The following is a 19,034-nucleotide window of genomic DNA, read 5'->3' on the forward strand; positions in this document are numbered from 1 at the left end:
CCCTCAAACCCTTAACAGCCCCTACGCATCTACCCGCATCCATATATGGCTCTTTGGCCAGCCACTCAGCCCAACTATGGAGCGTCGCACCCTGCTGTGAGCCGGCCCCAAGGACCTACGACCCCTTTGCTCGGCGTCTTGGCCGTCCCCACCCGCCACACTTGTCGCGATTCAGGCGACAGCCCAAGGGACTCTCGTTCTCGAGGCGCGTCAGCACCCTGGGGAGGCGTGGACACTTTCTCGGCTGACGGCCTGCCTCTAGCCTTGTTATCGAAACTCCACTCAGCCGGGCTGGTCAGATTCGACGACGTTTCTCGAAAGGCCTGCCTGAACGAGGAAGCCTTGCTGGAGCTTTGTGACGCCGCCCGAGCAGGTCTTGTAGAGGGCAGCACGACGGAGGCTGTTGCCGAGAAAGTGACGAGGTTTCTGCGCGCCGCCGTCAAGGACGAAAACCATGGCATGGCGACGATTGAGCTTTCAACAATCACAAATACCCGTCTAGACAAGCTCGTCGCCGACCTTCAGAGCCCAGAGAACCTTGTCGGGACAACTCTACCCCATCTCTGGCGAGACTGTGCCGCCAGCGAGAGATTGCAGCGGCAGTGGCGGGCACGATTCCGTGAGAAGTATTTTGATATTGACCAGACAAGGTATTCGAACCTGTCGAAGCAGGGACTGCTTCGACGCGTCACCTTTGACGACAGAGAAGGGAGAAACAGTGAACTGTGGCGCGCAATCGCATGTGAAGTCCTGTCAGGGGGCCAGGGCAACATGCAGTTCGAGGCAGGACAGTAAGTGAATGCCGAGTTTGCCAACAACGACGCTGTGCGCAGCTGACGCGGGTTTCAGCTAGTGGTTGAACCTGGCCTGCGCAAACAGGGACGGCATCGTGGACAGCGCTGTGGAGAAGCCGACCAAGGGGCCATACCATGTGACAGCTCTCCCTCTCCTGAGCGGGAGGGAGGACCTCTCCTCACCCGTCGGGACAGTCAAGTACGCGCGAGAGGGCCCCCTCTTTCATATGCATCTGTCTCTCCTGTCGCAGGTCGGCACCCAGATTCGGATCCTGAGGGGATATTGCCTCAGGAGCCCGCTCGCCCCCAAGGCAGGGATTCGATACGACGGCCTGTAAGACTACGACGGCGTCGTTTGGGAGAGTGTCCCGACTGACGGTCATAGCTACTACATACGCCAATACAGCCTCAAACAGAATAACCAGACGGGCCTGCACCGCGTCGTCCTGACACTCGAGCGAGTCCGGGGCCAGCGATCGTTGCAGGACATTGCAGCAATCCCTCGGCCGTCCCAGCTGGACGACTGGCAACTCTTTGAGAAGTACGAGGGGGAGATGATTCGGCAGAAGCGAGGCGACCAAGGCTTCCTGGAGTGGAAAACGGCCAAGGCAGAGGAGAGAATCAACCTCGAGCAGTGGAGGAGGACGCTTGAGCTGAGGGCAGAGCTCAAGTGTGGGTGGGACTGAGTCGAAGTGGCGCATCGTTGCTGTCACAGACCGAGGTCTAGGACGGCGTCTCAGATGCCGGGAAGTGAAGAAGAAATTGTGTATAAAGGAGAAGAAAATCCAAAGTAAATTCGCGATACCGCCGAGGGGTCTGCTGCCCCCTGGCTTCACGATGGACTCCTGGGCAATATGCATTTACAAGGTGGCAGTTTTAGTCACATACTCCCAAGGCGGGGCAGTTTGAGCTGGAAAAAAGAGGAACCTCTGGCCCACCAACCCAGCTTCCTCTTCTCAGCCCGCCACGAAACATCGCGCGCTCGACTGAAGATGGGCAAAAACGACAAGAAAGGCGGCGACAAGGCGGCGAGCAAGGGCAAAGGCAGCAGCGACAAGGAAGCGGGCGGCGGCGGCAAAGCCAAAGGCGCGCAGTCCATCAACGTCCGCCACATCTTGGTATGCAGCCACAGCGCTCGGCAAGCAGCCTTCTGACTCGAGACGCAGTGCGAGAAGCACGCCAAAAAGGAAGAGGCCCTGGCCAAGCTCAACGAGGGCGTCAAGTTTGACGAGGTGGCCCGCAACTACTCCGAGGACAAGGCCAGGCAAGGTGATACCCCCAGAACCACCTCCCTCCCCAGTCGCGAACAGATATTGACTCTTATTCTTGCAGGAGGCTCGCTGGGGTGGAAGAGCAAGGGCAGCCTGGACCCCAAGTTTGAGGAGGCTGCCTTTGCGCTGGAGCCGAGCACGACCAGCAGTCCCAAGTTTGCCGAGGTCAAGACGGGCTTCGGCTATCACATCATCATGGTGGGTTGGTGGTCCGGCGAACACTCTGGCGACGGAGGACTAACAATCGCTTCGCCAAGGTCGAGGGGCGCAAATAGTGCCGGCAATTCACGGGTTACGCTCATCGATGCCGTAGTTTGGTCATGCCTTTTTTGTTCTTTTGTCTTTTTCCCCTTCATGCAGCATTGGCTCGAGGCCTGAACCCATCCAAATGCTAACCGAGGTGGCACGGGCATAGCCGCCGCCGAGTCGTTCCCAGCGGTTTTGCAAGCCCAACCCCGCGCCTCTATGCCCTTCAAAGCAGCTCCGAGCCCGCACGCATTTTACTGCGAAGTCTGGAAGTAGTTGAGCAGGATAGACCGCTCCTGCGACTCCTCACCCCAGTCCTTGACCACGACACAGGAGCAGTTGACCACCTTGCGGGCATTGCCCTCGCGGTCGAGAACACCTATACACATTTTGTAAGCACACTGGATGCCGTTGGCCTCGGCGCCGGGGATTCACGTACAGAGACCGGCCCACTCGCCGAGCTGCTTGCCGTCCTGGACCTTGATGAGGGGGATCTTGTGCTCATCGCACAGCGCGACGACCAGTTTCTTGTAGGCCTCCTCCTCGCAGTTCTCGTTGAGGACGCACATGTGGGCCTGGCGACGGTCGAGGGCCTTGGAAGCCTCGCGCAGACCGCGGGCAAGGCCGTCGTGCATGAGGGCGTGCTTCAGGACGCCCTTCAGAGCATCCAGGACGGACATCTGGCCCTTGGGGGCGTCGGCGGAAACCTCGACCTCATCGGCCGCGACCTCGGGGGCGTTGTTCTCTTCTACGTCCGACTTTTGGGCGATACCATGTTAGCGCTTTTTTCCCGCTTTCTCGCAGCGTCCGCTGTCGTTGCAAGCGCCGCGTCTCGATGCAATGCACTTGTAGAGTACAGGTTCCGGGGCAGTCGATGGAGGCGAGGCTCACCATTTTGAAAATTTACTTTGTCGGGCGATCCTCGAAGATGATGTGTTGCAATGAAGGGAAAAGAGCTGAAGGAGTGTTTGGTGTGTGTCGAGAAAGGCACGAAAGGTGTCTGGGTTGGAGGGTCACGAGGATTTGCCGAAATCCACGCTCCAGTGCGCGCACATCCGTTAGGGCATTTTTGTGTGCACGGACCACAAGGGCACAACAAATTCCCCACATCTGCGCTTCACCGAATGTGTGCGCCCGCGATTTTTTCTCTTGCCTGTCAGCATCGGTTACAATCCTTCTCTTCTCTTGACAACACCCAAGACACGGACCGTGCCGGAAACCTGCGAGGTATGTGGAAGCTTTCACGCTGCTGACCAGCGCCCCGAGTCTCCAGGACGATGCCTCTTGTCGTGGCGGGAGAGAGCAATCCCGAGCGCCGCCTCGCACCACCCGGGCTGGCGGACGCTCCCGATACGCTTCTCTCCTTCAGCAATGGGCGGCAGAACCCTCGTCGAGGGCACTCTCCTCGCTCATGGCCGCGTGAGGCTAACCCCGAGTTCGATGGCAGATACCTCATTTCCACCCTGACTTGAGAATCTCCAACCCGACAAGCCGCCAAAATGGTCCGCACTTCGGTTCTCCACGATGCCCTCAACTCCATCAACAACGCCGAGAAGGCCGGCAAGCGCCAGGTCATGATCCGACCCAGCTCCAAGGTCATTGTCAAGTTCCTCCAGGTCATGCAGCGTCACGGTACGTCTTGCCTGCATTTTTCTCTTGTCCCGTTCCTCGGCATGATAACTAGGGCGACGGCCGACTCTGCACCACGGCCCAGCCCCTATAAGTTGCCGATAGATTCAATTTCGCGGTGGTCTTAAACCTGTTGTCGTTCAGACTGCCAATGTGTCAACTCGTCGAGTCCGTCGCTACATTGCTAACAAGCGCTTTGCAGGCTACATTGGCGAGTTCGAGGAGGTCGACGACCACCGATCGGGCAAGATCGTTGTCCAGCTCAACGGCCGCCTCAACAAGACGGGTGTCATCTCTCCCCGCTACAATGTCCGCCTGGCCGACCTCGAGAAGTGGGTTGTCAAGCTGCTGCCCGCCCGTCAATTCGGCTACGTCATCCTGACCACGTCGGCCGGCATCATGGACCACGAGGAGGCTCGCCGGAAGCACGTCGCTGGCAAGATCATTGGCTTCTTCTATTAGACGAAGGAATGGATGTAAAAGCTGCGGCATTGTCGGCGTTCCGGGGTGGTGATAAGGACTGTGGCCGAGAGCATCAGCAGTCTTTGGGATAGTAGCACAGCCGGGCACCATGAATGTGATTGCCACGCTCGCGCCGCCCGTGGGGCAAACAACGGTCCGCATTGATGTGATTTGATGCCGCGATGTGACATACCTTGACTTGAGCAAATCATGTCGTGGATAGCTGAAGCAGGGGCTGGTTCGTGCCCCGGCGAGTGTAGCGTGCTCAGGTATGCTTGAAACTACCATTTCGCTGCCAGATTGGGGGACTGTTTCCAGCTAGACGTTGGCTCCCACTCGAGGACAAATTGTTCCCCCGTTCCGAACCGGGGGTATTCGAAGCATCGCGAAGTAGCAGCATGAAGCTTCGCCCTCGACAAAGTGATGCGACGTCTTGTATCACAAGGCTTCAAAAGTACCGTCAGTCCGTCTTGACCATTACCTTAGTCAAGTTACTTTACGTATCTCGAAAGTAATACCCACTCCTACAGCACTGACGTTGGTGGATGTTTTGGCGGCTAAAAGCCCGATCGGTAACCGCCAGCGGGGCAGCTCTAACTGGAAACATCCGCCAACAACGTAAGGGAGGTACGGAGTACTTCGTACGGAGTACTTTGTACAGTACACACTAAAATGGTCGCTCTCGCGCCGCTTGCAGCCCGTCCAATAATCGCCAAGCTTCGAAACCATGAGGCGACTTTTGACATGAGACATCGCGCACCCTTCTCGCCATCTTTTTTCCCGTTGTTAGCTTTGGGGCCGCTGAAGCTGGAAGCCAGCCTATCGCTGCCGCAAGCCTCTCTGTTGCGTCTGGTGTGCCGCCATCACTGGCTCTCGTCCATATGATGCGACAGCGACAGTGCATCATCCTCAGCGCCATCGTATTCTTGTCCTTCTGCATCTACTCCATCCTCCGGCTGCCACACGATGGCACCAGGCGGGTGACGGACCCGGGGCTGGCGCAGAAAGCACCGCTTGCCGACGCGCAGGGGCCACGGCCAGAGAGATGGGACGAAGCACCGAGACCAAAGGGCGGCCCCAAGCCCAAGCAGGCTCCGGATACCACCTCGCATCCGATATGGCACCTCGTCAGCGAAGCGCAGCGCGAGCTGGAGCAGGTCGAGACGCGGCAGTCCAAGGAGCTCGACGACGCCGTCACCGAGTATCGCAGGCGATACGGCATGCCTCCGCCGCCCCATTTCGACAAGTGGTTCGAGTTTGCGCGGCGAAACAAGGTGCAGCTCATCGATGAGTTCGACACCATCCACGACCTCCTGACGCCCTTTTGGGGGCTGAAGCCGAGCACGATTCGCTCGAGGGTCAGAGAGGCCCTGGGCGGCGACAACATGCTACTGGGCCTCGCCATCCGCGACCACAAGGTGTTGCATGCGCAGGGGGGCCCTGAATGGCAGCGCAGTGCCACAGAAGGCATGATGGCCAAGTTCCTCGAGTACTTGCCCGACATGGACCTGGCCTTCAACATCCACGACGAGCCGAGGGTCATGGTCCCCCACGACGACCTGACGAGGCTTGTGCACAAGGCCAGGAGCGAGAAGATGCCGGCCTCCAATGCCAACCAAAGCCCTACCAACGACTTTACGCCACGAGCGCCCGATCTAAACGATGGCAAATCCTTCGTCGAGACCAAGCTGACGCGGTTCAATACCTTTTCTCACCAGCCGACCTGGACCCATTCGCGCATGTCCTGCCCGCCCGACAGCCCGGCCAGGATACTCGAGGAAGACGAGCGAACCGACGACCTGAGCAAGTACGGCCTCGGCCAACTCGGCTTCGTATACAACACGACGGCCATGTCGGACATTTGCCTCTCCCCGTCCCTCAGCGCGTCGTTTGGCTTCTTCGACCGCCCCAACGCCTACAGCGTCGTCCACGACCTCGTCCCCATCTTCTCGCAGTCCAAGGTCTCGTCCTACAACGACATCATCTACCCCTCGCCCTGGTACTGGCACATGAAGGTGGCCTACGACGAGGACAAGGACAGGCCCTGGGCGGACAAGCACGAAAAGCTTTACTGGCGGGGCTCCACCACGGGAGGCTTCAGCCGCAGCGGAGGCTGGAGGAGGCAGCACCGCCAGCACCTTGTCCAGAAGATCAACGCCGGCGACCAGGCGCTCATCATGGAGAACGTCGGAGGCGCCGCGGACCCCCGGTGGGAAGCCAAGCAAGTCCCCCGCGGCGACTACCGCAAGTTCATCGACGTCTACTTTTCGCACGTCGGCCAGTGCGACCCGGGCGACTGCGATGCGCAGGCGCAGTTCTTCGACATCAAGGACCACGCCAAGCAGCACGACGCGTGGGCGTACAAGTACCTCCTCGACGTCGACGGCAACGCCTTTTCCGGGCGCTTCTACGCTTTCTTGCAGAGCAGGAGCCTGACGTTCAAGCTCGCCGTCTTCCGCGAGTGGCACGGCGAGTGGCTCAAGCCCTGGGCGCACTACGTGCCGCTCAGCCTGCAGGGCGACGACTGGCTCGAGGCCGTCCGCTTCTTCAGCGACGGCAGCCTCTCCAATGGCGAGGCCGAGAAGATGGCCGTGGCCAGCCGCGACTGGGCCAACAAGGTGGTGCGCAAGGAGGACATGGAGGCATGGCTCTTTCGGCTACTGCTAGAGTGAGTTGAACTAATCCTCCCATCTCCCTTTCGGTTGGAATAGACGCTCACTATGCTTTGAATTCAGATATGCGCGAGTGATTGACGATGAGCGAGAGATTATCGGCTTCGACCCGTCCAGCGCGGACAAGAAGCTCAAATGATCAGTTCCCTACCGGCGAGGGCTACGTGTGCGCGTGTGTGCCTTTTTCAGGCCGGGAGGCATGGCCTTGGAGTTTGGCGGGTATACAGCAACGTACCCGGGCGTGATATTTTGAGAAGATGGTGATATCTTTTAGTAGAAATAATACCCTTGCGCCTCGGGCCGCACACGCCCATTTTTCCAGATATGATGCCCCTCAAATTGCACATGCTCACATGTACCACCAGCACGGGCAAGCGCATCTCTTTGGCGCGCCTACTCGTCGTCATCGTCGTCGCCCTCGGCGTCCCGATCTTCTTCCGGTGTCTTGGCGTCAGGCTTGTCAGCGTCACTGCCGCGGCGGTGGCCCTCCACCACGCCTTCGGCGTTGACATCGGCGTCTACATCGTCGTCTGCATCTGCGTCTGCGTCTGCGTCTGCATCGACATCGGCATCGGCATCGGCGTCAGCATCGGCGTCGGCGTCGGCGTCGGCAATCTGCTCCGCCTCCGGCTGCTGCTCGTCGCCGCCCTGATCCCAGCCGAGCGGCTTCTCCCTGTAGTTCTTGATGGCGTCGCGCATGTCCTCTGTGGGCTCTTCGACGGTAATGTCCAGCTGGTCGACAATCTGCTCGTCGCCGTCCTGGGAGAAGCCGTTTGTGCGGGCAATGTTCTTTGTGCGCTGGGGCCGGATGGCGGACCGCTGCATGATGGGGTAGTAGTAGAGGGCCTTTTGCTTGGGGTACGAGTCGTCGTCGTTGTAGGCGAGGATGATTTCGTCTTCGTACTTGGTCGGGTGGTCGAGCTCCGTCTCCTGCGCCGTCTCGTAGGTCCGGACCCGGTTGAACTGAAAGTAGCCGGCGGCGCCCGACCCGTGCGTGTACAGCTCGTCGCTCTCGTGCTCGGGATCCTCGACGTCGAACTTGCGGCGGAACCTGTTGGCGACGGCCACGCTCTGGGGCATGTAAAAGTCGTAGTTCATCAGGTTCGGGGGCTTGGGGTTGTTGAGGGGGTCCCTCTCGTGGGCCTCGAGCGCCGCCTCGTACAGGGCCTCTTCGCCGGGGGTCCGGTCGAGGGGGCGGAAGAGGCCGCTGAGGAGGCGGCTGTCGTACTCGCGCGAGCTCGAGACGGGGTTGGTGAGGAACTTGATGGTCACGTAGGCGCCCGAGTCGGGGAACGCGTCGAGGTCGGGGAGGAGCGGCACGGCTTCGACGAGCTTGAGGTGTTTCTTAGAGGGATGCTTGACCCGCTTGGCGTCCTTGAGGTCCTGCTCCGCCACCTCGAAGCTGCGGTCGATTTTGCGTTTGATGGCCTGGGGAGAGTCGTCGTGGGCGTCCGGGGCGGGCCGCTTTGGCTTCCGGGCGCGCACCAGCAGGCCGCGAGCATTGCCTCCCTCGGGCCGCTTGGGCGTGCTGGACGAGATGTATTCTGTGCGGCGGAGGAAGGAGACGTTTGCCTCGGCGACCTTGGGTTTGCCGAGTGCGGCCAAGGGCCTGAGGAGAGGCCGATCGTGAGGATGGACGAGGGGCGGCTGCGCGGGGGCCTGGATTGCTAGAGAAGGAGGGGGGATTGTTGGTCTTCTTGTCCACGCAGTCTAATTGCAGCTGAGAGGCGGTAACTCACATCGTTCGTCGCCGTCAAAGACGCCCGGCATGCCGACAAGGTTGAGCGGCATGCCCAGCTCGGCATCGGCCTCGACATTGAGTGGCTGCTCCCTAGCCAAGCGGGAGGCGAACCCAGGCGTCGTGTACTGCCCGCTGGCGAGGCCCGTGTTGGGAATGTCGAGCAGCTTGGGCAGGATGGGCGGCGGCGGCAAGGCGTTGGAAAAGCGGATGCGCGCAATGTAGTCCTGATGAACCATGCGCTCGCCGGAGCGCGCCCCCGAGGACGACATTTTCTTCTTCTCTGGTCTGATTTCGACTCGGGGATTCGGCGGCGGGGCGGCACGTCGCTTCGGGTCGAGCACGCTGCGTGCGTTGTGCCGTCGCTCTGCTTGCCTGGGCGGGATGAAGGCGTTGGTGAAGGGGAGAAGGAGAAAGCTATTAGAGGCTGATGCGCCCAAGGGCAGCTTCGGGAGGAAAGGCGCAAGGCGGCACGGGCGCCGACGAGCTACAGCACCAGCGCTGCGGCCCCACTAGCGACCCACCGGACCCCTGCTGCGTCAATGAGAATAATAGCGACGTGTTCACTGGGGGTTGAAGGTATTTACTGTACAGCAAAACTGTCAATGGCTATCAGATTTGCGTGCCTCGCTGAATCTCGAACATCTCCTCTCCATTGTGCCTATCCGTTTCCTCCTCTTTCGCACTCCAGGGGAGGTTGGGGAGCAGTAAAGAAGTAAAAAGCACTTCATTGACGATCGAGAAGGATCCTCCAACGTACCGTACCCATTGCCTGGTCTAACAACGTCGCCTTTATTATCCGCTACAGCCCGTTCCACGATCATCTCTGACCCGACAGACTGCATTTGATGGTACATGCTTTTTTCTCTTCGTCGCACGTGGCATCGCCCGTCAGCCACGGCCGCGCCGGAAACGCCGCGTTTCCGCACATGCGGGCCCTCGAGTCATCTGGCATACGTGTCGCCGCGCGGGGGGCGTCAAAAGCAGCCTCGCCCAAACGCCTCGTCCAATCCAAAGCTAGCCCGCTCACAAGCTGTTCTTGTTGTAGTTCTTCTTGCCCATGGTAAAGGGGACGTAGCGGTACTTGACCATGTGCTGGATCTGCTTGCGCACTGCAGAAAAAAGGAGTCGCGTTAGCCCAGCAAGCCATAATTCCGGCCGCCTCGAGACTCACTTGTCAAGAAGAAAAGAATCATCCAGTACATGACGAGGACGGGCCAGAAGACGGGGATGTTGAAGATTTCGAAAAAGGTGCAGAAGAAGGAGATGGTAACGGCCCTCGTCGCCCAGTACCAAAACTTGAACTCGGGCAGGCGCCGGATAAAGGGCTTGAACTCCTCGTCCGACTTGGTCGGGAGGGTGCCCACGGCGCCGTCCTCCATCTCATTGTCGAGGGCATCGTTGGAGGGGTCGAACTTGGGCTGGAGGAAGGCGAGGAAGAGGTTGAGCAGGTAGATGCCCAGAGCGTAGGCGACTGTACGCGGCGTCAGCCAGAAATGCCCGCGCGTGCACGAGCAGGCATATGCGCCGACGCACCAATGTACCAGCCCTGCGCAAACAGGATGCGCAGGAAAAAGAGGAAGAGGGCGACGCCAGTGCTGACCCATCGGTAGAGGACAAAGGGCGTGGACTGGTCGAGGAGAGCTTGGTAATGCTGTGTGGTCTTGTCAGCGTCCGTCTGCCACGACAAGAGACGGCCCTCGTACTCTCTGAAGCTTGGAGGTGTGGGCAGTGACGCTGGCAAAGGGCGTCTGATCGGGCTCGGGCGCATCCATCCTGGCTTCCCCTCTAGAATTATTTTCCCTTGAACCAAGAAGAGAAAGAAGTATCGATAAAGCGCGGGCGAGAGAACGACAGTGAGAGAAGGGAATAAATGACACCGAGGGCGCGTTGCAGTAGGAATCAGCGGCCGCGATAAAAAAAAATCGTTTCCGTCGCCTTCGTTGAACCGAGTTGAGTTGTACAAGTTGGCCGCTCGCAGAGGAAAACAGGGTCTGGTCTGGCTCGCGGCTCTCTTGTCTCGCGGGCCATGTCGAACTACTGTAATAAGGTGGTGTGGGGCAGATTCTGCCGGATATTTACCGCTAGGGGCTGTCGAATCGGATTATGTCAGCCAACTAGCTCCTCATCAATTACGCCAGGGCGTCGCGGTGCGATGAGCTTGAGCTGCTGAGCGGGCACTCGCCAACCCTACAAGTGCCACGATATTAGGTCAATATTGAAGGTTCAGTCAAGCCCAAGGCATGATGCCATGCGACGGGAAACCTACCTCTTCGCGGTACTCAAGTTCGGGGCATTCTTCCTGCCAGACCTGCTAGGCTGCTAGCAATTATTCGAACTTTGTGTGTCTCCAAGCAGACCGGTCTAGTAGCAAATCCCTCCAAACGCATTAAGAGACAGAGAGCTGACCATTTTGTTTTGAATAGTCTTCGCCGTCTCACACGAGGCGTCCGTCCACCTTTACATTCCGACGGCTTTGCATGCGAGACCAAGTCACCTCCTCGGCCATGTTTAACATCACATCACGTCTTTCCTATCGTCCGTTAGCCAAAGACCGCCATAGTCCTCGAGGCTTAGGTCGTCGTGCAGCCGCCACGCCGCCACGCCGCCACGTCTCCATCGCCTCATCACCGTTCGTCATCACTGTCAGCCTCCACGGGCACGTCCTCGACAGGCCGAAACTGAACGACCATGTCCGCCATGAGTGCCTTCCGATCGCTGCCGATGACGGGCATCGAATTACACTCCTCCATCCAACCACGACTCGGCACCTCCATCATCGGAAGAATCTTGCCCGTTTGCATGTTCTCAAAATTGAACGATAGCCGACGCTCCATCTTGCCGCCACAGTTTTGCAGCCTCACAAAGGGTCCTGACACGATTCTCATACAATCGTTAACCCTGTGTTTGAAAAGACTGTAGTAGCGGAACTCGTACGACACGACCGAACACGCCTTCCACGTGTCGTAGTCGACCAAGTCTAGAATCCGGCCATATAGCTCCGGAGGGAGAAGACCTGCCGACCTGGATGCTGCACGGCGACTCGCAGCGACGTCGAAGAAGTTGACGAGTGCCGCGAGTCCGGGGAATTGACGCCGTAGTCTCCGTGCGGTCCCTGTGCAGTTGGATTGCATGATAACCTCCCCGCGCTCATGCTGGATTTCCATTCCAGGTTTCAACCCTGGGCGCTCACGTGGGTGCGTGCTTACACAATATTCGGCTTGTAGAGGCGAGAGGCGGACAGCATGACTGACTTTGAGGAGTGGTCCCTTGGTTGCACCCACGGACGACACCTCCACAAATGCCACTTTGAAGAGCGACAAGACGACTATCTGAAAGTCGGTGCGTCCCTGCTCGATGCCCCAACTGACGGCCTTGGTGACTGCTTGCCCATCAATCACTAGCGTAAGACTGACGAGCACACTTTGGTGCCAGTATATGGTCTCGGTGGGCGACGCTCCCGGAAGCCCGCCCGGCCGATGAGCGATGGAACCAAATTCCATCAATGGAGCACCATCGCCAGCCCATTCTTGATCAAGCCATCCAGATTTTGGAAGGTGCTTCACTGTGCAATCATAGTAGCGACAATGACGAGGGTGGCATCGCTGTGCGGGAAAAGAATGGAACTTGGCCTGGCCCGAGGCAATTGAGACGAGAGCAAAGGTCAGCTCGCGGAAAGGGAACGAGTCTGGGCTCCACTCTCTCCCAAATCGAATCATATCATTCTTGTATTCGATGAGCACCCCCGCGAGAAGGCGTGTAGCGAAGACCTTGGGCGCCTCTTTGATATCCATTCTTGGCGTCACCGTGTGAAAAGAATAGCCAATCTCTTGATTCTTTTCGGGCAGCTCCAAGGCCAGGGACCCCATATGCTCTTGTGGACAAAGGTCGAGAGAGATGGTGGGCTTATCCTGGTAGATGCTGTCCTCAATCGAGCGGAGCCACAAGTCGTCCTGGCGTGGGATGTTCCCCAGCTTCCAATGTATGCTGAAGTTCATGGTTAGAACCTCGTGGTCGAGATTGATGATGTAGAAGTATTCGGCATCAATGCGATCCAGCCGTGGCAACTCTGAAGGGAGCGTCGCGAACTTGTGAAACTGAGAGTTGCCTGGCCCAGAGCTGCCACACATCTCGTAGGCCTGTTCGACGACACGTTCCCTGGCCGCATACATGTCTCGCACAGACTCGAGCCATTCTGAAAGCCGTCAGCTCCATGCCACAACACGTAGGCCGTTGTTCAATGGCATACTCCGATACTCGTCCGGGTCGGCGGGAATGCTAGCGACGATTTCGGCGCCGAGACCCTGGAAGTAGCCATCGTACGGGTAGTGACGAATGTAGTACCGCCTGCGGAAGCGCACAATCTTCAGGGCACGAGTTCCCATTGCGAGAGGATTCGCTTGATCGATGGCCTTGTCGATGAAGCGAGACGACTGAAGTCATTGCTTAGGTGAAAAGAAGCAAGCAAACATTCTCCAGCCCCACCCATCTAACTAACAATGCACCTCGTTAATCGCATACTCGTCAGAACGGCGCCAATTGGGAACTTAACATCGTGTAACCTATAATTACTGTAGGTGCGCGCATCGCTTTTGGACCCCTTTGGCCGTGGAGGAGGAGCAATGAAGTCACTGGGCCCACAGTGCGTAGCTACGCATGGCCAAGTGGGTTAATGCTGCAACGTTAAGGAGGCACAGAATCCGGCAAGGTTCTGCGCGGCGGCATGTATCGGCGAGGCTATCGATACTTATTTTACAGTGAAATTTGGTGGAAGGCGAAAGTACCGAGAATCGTGTGATATTGTAGTTGGATGATCCCTGCAAACAACCTCCCCCACTGCCAGGGGGATACCGGTATTAGTGCAACGGTGATTTTATGGGTTTCGGTCTTTCATTCATTCATTAGCAGCCGTTTTCAGCAGAGGCTACGGCCTCCTTCCGTCTGACAAAGCTACTGCATTAGTGACTGCAAATGCCATTTAAGTCACAGAAGGACCAAGGGAGGGGCTTACACCTGCCATTCTCAAGGGCGGTGCCATCGATGCGGCCTATCAGGACATTGATCCACGGTCCCATTGTATTATCAATGCCACTATTGAATCACTGATGCGTATATCACGACTTGAAGTTGACGCAAAATAGCCGAAGCAGACATCCCGGTTCTGGCTCTGGCAGAAGGAGTGAGGTCAGATGTGACGCCAGACGGAAACGTTTTATTCGACTTTGGCCCAGCCGCGAACGGGCGGGCAATCCCGCGGCGTTTCCTGACGGAAATTAACATCTCTGAGCATTGGCCAAGAGCCGCGTCCGAAACGCGAGACGGTCTGACTTGGTGCAATCGCAATCTCGTCGCGGAAAGAGGGCGCTTATCTACAAGATCCGTGCTCCTGTGGTTCTTGGCCAACAAATGCCGAAGCAGCCTGGTTCGGTTAGAAAGCCCCAGCAATCATGATGATGATTTATTATAGCCATCAACATAGTCATGCTGAACTGCTTAAGAGTACTATCTTCTTTCATTTACTCTGTACTCGGATTGAAGAGGATTCAAAATCTTATCCAGCCGGTACCACGGAGGCCAACAGTAGCAAGGAGCCGAAATGAAGAAGGGGAGTCGCCCCTGGCACGTACGCCTTGCAGCCAACCGGGTGGGGCTTGCAGGTGGACGAGATGGAGGAGAGGAATTGTAAGGCTTATTAAGTCAGTCCCTCCGGCCGGGATAAGCTCAGTCAATCAAGCTGACGTGTTGCGGGGGACCGACATGAGGGAACAAGTCCAACTGGACCATGTCCACCAACCCCCCCTGCTTGCCCGGTTTCCCAATCGAGGTCAACAAGCCCCAACATCGCTACGATAACTGACAGAAACTCGAAACGTCGGCGTTAACAATGGTCAAAGCTCGGCGAGTCTTGAGCGCAGCCGCCGTTCTGCAACCCGTGGTTAATGGAGCGATAGCTGGACATGAGCAGAAGCCACTCGGCTCTGCGCAACCCGGCGATAAAGGTCTAAAGAGGGAGAACCCGTATACAGCGGATTATGATGCCCTGGCCAGCAAAATATTGGACCAATGGCATGTGCCGGGCATGTCCATCGCCGTGGTCGACGGCGACGACATCTTTGCCAAGGTAGGTCTAGTCATCCACTAATCTCTCGTTTAGCAAGTCGTCTGATAATGCCAGGCCTTCGGATTTGCCACTCTTCCGGATACGCCAGCGACGCCCGAGACGCTCTACTATGTTGGTTCGACAACCATGGCCCATACTGCCGCCGTACTTGCGCAGCTCATCGACGCCAAGGCTTACCCGGAACCATCTCGTGGCTGGACGACCCCAATCTCTTCAATTCTCCGTGACGACTTTGTTTTGCACGACGAATAGGCAACTGGTCACATCACCCTTGACGATGCCGCCAGCCATCGAACCGGCATAGCTGGCCACGACAATTCCTAGCATCGCGAGATCAATGGAACGCAAGCCACTATTAAGGATATCGTTCGTAACCTCCGAAACCTGCCCCTTAGCGTAGAACCTCGAACCGAGTGGCACTACTATAACTATATATACGTTACGCTGTCGCATGATGTCGAATCCCTAACGGGACGATGGCTTAGGGACGTTATGAAGGATCTTATCTAGAAACCTCTGGGCATAAACTCGACCTATATAAACGTATAAGACGCAAAACACTCCCCGGCTCCCCTCGCGTTAAGCTACGCGTGGCGAGAAAAGGAGCAAAAATATAAAGAGCTGCCCTTCTTAGAGGTCGAAGAAATTAGCGGCGCCGGCGGCATTATTTCTAACGTCCTCGACTACGCGCAATAGCTAAAATATCTTATCTACGAGATATAGCCATTTTTAAAGACTATTTATAGAGATATTAGGACGCCCCGGTTCTTTTAAAGCGCCTAGCCTAGTCTCGGCACCGACGTGGGCCTATACGGTCTGGCCTAGACACGAACTATAATCTATGGCCAAGTGGTGTATTGGCACCCTGGGTCTACTCTTACCTTCGGCGCTCTTGTTTACTGGCTTCTAGATGTCAAGTTTGGCATTATTGCGCTCGCAAATGGGGCCGGGACGTCGAATTAAGCGGAACTTATGCTTGTAAGAAGGCTGCTCGAGGACAAGTTACGAATCCCGCTTCACGATCGACTTAATGTAAACGAAAAGTATGTTTTTAGCCCGATTATCTTCACGCTCCTCTAATAACCAGGAGACGTTTAGACTAAAGGAGCGCGCGCGAGATATGCAGCGCGACATCGAAAGGGCAGACGACATCCTCTTCCCCGATAGACCGAAACAACCGTCCACCTTCGATAAAGCCCGGCCAACTAACCGGCGCGTATTTCAACCCAGGATACGGAGCGATTAAGCCACTCTCTGCCAATTCTAACGAGACCGTTCTAGTTGCCAATCGAACCTCCGCCCCCTTAATAATCAGGCCAACAACTTTAAGCATACCAAGCACTATTAAATAATACTCTTAGACGGGAAGTGCAACATATATAGTTTTAGCTAAATTTATAACTTATAGGTAGGGTGAATGTATATGTCGGATATTAGACGAAATCGTAGTCTTAAATCTAAGATAGGCAGTTCTAGATAGGCGATGCGAGACACCGTAGAGCTAGAATTTCGCGGACGGAGAATATTCGGAATAGTTAGGATATAAAACTAATATATACAATTGCTTAAGTCGAATACAACAAAGTACAGCACATTTACCAAGCTCGTTATTCCCAAGCTTTCGAACCGCAAGGGCGCTTACCAGCTTTCACGCGAATAGTGCATCTCGATCACAAATAAATTAAGAGTCTTACTATTTCCATAGACATATTTCTCTATTTATATAGAATTTCTTAAAATCCTCTCTTTTAATTAGTGGCTAGATCCGCTTAGTAATTAATACTCGACCTCGTGTATTTTTTGAGTCTCTTAAAAGTCGCGATCTTGCACGTCGCACTCACCTCGCGCGGGGGATAAACCCCCATAGTAGGGCTCCTCCCCAAGGGGGACCCCCTACTAGCTCGGGTGCTCGGGTGCGCTTATTCGTAATCGAGGCCTTCTTAGTAGGTACCTAGGTAAGGGAGGTAGCTAGGGGAATAGGCAGTACCTTAAAGTGACTTTAAGGTACTTTAAGTTTAGGTGCTCTATATAACTCTATATAAATAGAGAATTTTGTCTATGCAAATAGTAAGACTCTAAATTAATAGAAGAGGGCTTAACGTAAGTGTCATTAAGTAGTATTTATTTCCCCTCCCGTTTAGTATATAGGCCCAAGACGTTAGTTCGGTTTTTAGGCCGCCTCCCTAGAGGACTGTGGAAATGGGGCTCATCTGGACTCCTCATCTCACTTTCCATAGTACGAAGTATAGCTGTCCGATATGATGAGCAACAGACCTTCGTGTTCAAGGAAAAGGCAAAGTTGAGGACACCATGATAAGCTCATATACTGCTTAAGAATCACCAAAGTCGGAAGACATTCATCCCTCAGGGCACCATCATTCCGATGATACCACAACGGGCCTAACCGTAAGGATTATCTGGACCATAAAAGAACTTGGCTAACGTACAGCCCAAAATCTTACGGCATGCGGCCTAAGTTTCCCATTATGTATGTAAGAACGCAGCCTTGTCCTCGCGGTTTGCAGCATTGCTACGTCGTGCTGACCAACGGCGTCGAGGGCGCCTGCATGGCTCCTTTGCATTCGGTCCAAGCTGCTGTCGCCTCTCATATGGTATTGACTCTGCCAACTGGGATTCGGAGCAAAATTAAAATACTGGTTTACCCCTCGGAAAGCTATGGTTCCAAACTTCTAAAAGGATACACCCTAGGTCACTGGCCATTCATCCTTGTTGGCCGACTTGCTATCTAGCTATGACATATTGGACACCCATCAAGATGCCCCGAAAGAACATGCCTTTAGACTTGCGTTTCGCCGTAGTCTTTGAGCACGGGCAGTCAAGCTCCAACCCCGCCTCGAATGACGCCGAAAACGGGCACCGCATAAAATACGAAGAACAGCAAAGGGTTTCTTTCTGACGACGACAGCGATACTTAACCGGACCTCTTCAACGGCCGTCAATAAGAGGCAAATCATCGATATTCTATAACTGGCTATCAGCGAGGGCCATAGTGACGACGCTAGTCGTGGCCCTGACCATCTCCGTGCTTGTAGCCAGTGCTACGGTCTTGAGACGCCATTCCCAGACGTCAGCTGCCGCAATAACCGGGGCCGCGTAGGGTAAGCCGTTCGATCGGAAGCCGAAATACATGATGAAGTCGCCATGCGGATCAACGGCAGCAGAGGCTCTTGAGCGAGGCTGTAAATTTGACATTACATCGTTTTGCTGGCTCCACGAAGAATGCTACGACGCCAAGCTCTCGGAGGGTTTTGATGGCATCGTGATCTGGGAGCGGTTCAGGGGCCCCAACATGACACAGCCTCACTCGCACGAGCAGATCATGACGGAAGAACACACGGACTTGTACGTCAACTGGGAGTACCACGTCCGGCATTGCATCGCTATGTGGCAAAAGATGCATCGAGCGATCCTTGGCAAGGGAAAGGCGGCAATCGATAGCTATATTGACGAGTTCCATTATACGCACCACTGCAACCAGCTGCTTTCAACCCGTGGCGCTGCGTTTGACAACATGAACACCATCATGGCGGTCAAATTTCCTGATTATAGAATGGAATAGGCTTTGGAAGTACTTACGCATCTTCAGGCAAACACACGAGGCGTGTTGTTGTATGGAAACAGTCAAGGCGGGCTAAGAAAATATCAGAATAAGAAGCGTAATGTTGTATCACGTAGGGAAAGCTGTAGAAATCGCAGAATAACAAGTAATACGACAACTCTGACATGCCAGATATCCAAAGCAGATGTGCCTCTCCATCCTGTGTTCTTGTTTTCTCCTTTACTCACGACCGGTTGTATTGACATACAGAGTCAAACGAGGCATGCCAAGTCAAGCCGCATCGTTGACAGTCGATTGCTGTAAGCACCAGGCCGAGATGGTTCTATTGAAAATTTTTACAACAAAATCATATTTGCACCCTGTTCTACAGCATACGGCTACAGTCGCATGAGAAATTCCGACTACATGTAGTTGATGCGCCTCATCGCGACCCCTCACCATTCGAACACTATTGAAGCATGTGGCTTGTAACAGGCCCGCTAATCAATTTTCGGAAATGAGCAGTCAATTGTTGGTTGTCG

General features: G+C 55.7%; 8 protein-coding genes across 8 annotated transcripts; 5 read left to right on the forward strand and 3 right to left on the reverse strand.

Moving 5' to 3' along the window:
* Nucleotides 1-76: 76 nt before the first annotated feature.
* HRG_05440 (PPIC-type PPIASE domain-containing protein) lies at nt 77-2,340 on the forward strand (the record flags this gene model as incomplete). The annotated part of the gene is made up of 9 exons (XM_044863911.1): nt 77-96; nt 300-791; nt 850-852; nt 898-1,128; nt 1,180-1,466; nt 1,755-1,912; nt 1,961-2,063; nt 2,127-2,263; nt 2,323-2,340. The coding sequence occupies 9 exons, from the start codon at nt 77-79 to the stop codon at nt 2,338-2,340; spliced, it is 1,449 nt and encodes a 482-aa protein (XP_044720443.1).
* A 225-nt stretch (nt 2,341-2,565) lies between these two features.
* Nucleotides 2,566-3,205, reverse strand: HRG_05441 (ribosomal protein l7Ae/L30e/S12e/Gadd45 family domain-containing protein; the record flags this gene model as incomplete). The annotated part of the gene is made up of 3 exons (XM_044863912.1): nt 2,566-2,690; nt 2,751-3,069; nt 3,203-3,205. 3 exons carry the CDS (start codon nt 3,203-3,205, stop codon nt 2,566-2,568), a joined length of 447 nt encoding a protein of 148 aa, XP_044720444.1.
* A 605-nt stretch (nt 3,206-3,810) lies between these two features.
* On the forward strand, nt 3,811-4,402 carry HRG_05442 (ribosomal protein s8 domain-containing protein; the record flags this gene model as incomplete). Its single annotated transcript, XM_044863913.1, has 2 exons — nt 3,811-3,943; nt 4,143-4,402. 2 exons carry the CDS (start codon nt 3,811-3,813, stop codon nt 4,400-4,402), a joined length of 393 nt encoding a protein of 130 aa, XP_044720445.1.
* Nucleotides 4,403-5,283: 881 nt separating this feature from the next.
* Nucleotides 5,284-7,213, forward strand: HRG_05443 (glycosyl transferase family 90 domain-containing protein; the record flags this gene model as incomplete). Its single annotated transcript, XM_044863914.1, has 2 exons — nt 5,284-7,070; nt 7,138-7,213. 2 exons carry the CDS (start codon nt 5,284-5,286, stop codon nt 7,211-7,213), a joined length of 1,863 nt encoding a protein of 620 aa, XP_044720446.1.
* A 254-nt stretch (nt 7,214-7,467) lies between these two features.
* On the reverse strand, nt 7,468-10,587 carry HRG_05444 (paf1 domain-containing protein; the record flags this gene model as incomplete). The annotated part of the gene is made up of 6 exons (XM_044863915.1): nt 7,468-8,741; nt 8,814-9,157; nt 9,843-9,924; nt 9,987-10,286; nt 10,349-10,466; nt 10,519-10,587. The coding sequence occupies 6 exons, from the start codon at nt 10,585-10,587 to the stop codon at nt 7,468-7,470; spliced, it is 2,187 nt and encodes a 728-aa protein (XP_044720447.1).
* Nucleotides 10,588-11,439: 852 nt separating this feature from the next.
* On the reverse strand, nt 11,440-13,197 carry HRG_05445 (uncharacterized protein; the record flags this gene model as incomplete). Its single annotated transcript, XM_044863916.1, has 4 exons — nt 11,440-11,792; nt 11,837-11,927; nt 12,022-13,007; nt 13,062-13,197. The coding sequence occupies 4 exons, from the start codon at nt 13,195-13,197 to the stop codon at nt 11,440-11,442; spliced, it is 1,566 nt and encodes a 521-aa protein (XP_044720448.1).
* A 1,499-nt stretch (nt 13,198-14,696) lies between these two features.
* Nucleotides 14,697-15,185, forward strand: HRG_05446 (beta-lactamase domain-containing protein; the record flags this gene model as incomplete). Its single annotated transcript, XM_044863917.1, has 2 exons — nt 14,697-14,933; nt 14,988-15,185. 2 exons carry the CDS (start codon nt 14,697-14,699, stop codon nt 15,183-15,185), a joined length of 435 nt encoding a protein of 144 aa, XP_044720449.1.
* A 2,899-nt stretch (nt 15,186-18,084) lies between these two features.
* On the forward strand, nt 18,085-18,513 carry HRG_05447 (uncharacterized protein; the record flags this gene model as incomplete). Its single annotated transcript, XM_044863918.1, has 1 exon — nt 18,085-18,513. The coding sequence occupies one exon, from the start codon at nt 18,085-18,087 to the stop codon at nt 18,511-18,513; it is 429 nt and encodes a 142-aa protein (XP_044720450.1).
* Nucleotides 18,514-19,034: the final 521 nt, after the last annotated feature.

Source organism: Hirsutella rhossiliensis (assembly GCF_020360975.1).
Source record: "Hirsutella rhossiliensis strain HR02 chromosome Unknown scaffold00005, whole genome shotgun sequence".
Taxonomy (NCBI): Eukaryota; Fungi; Ascomycota; class Sordariomycetes; order Hypocreales; family Ophiocordycipitaceae; genus Hirsutella; species Hirsutella rhossiliensis.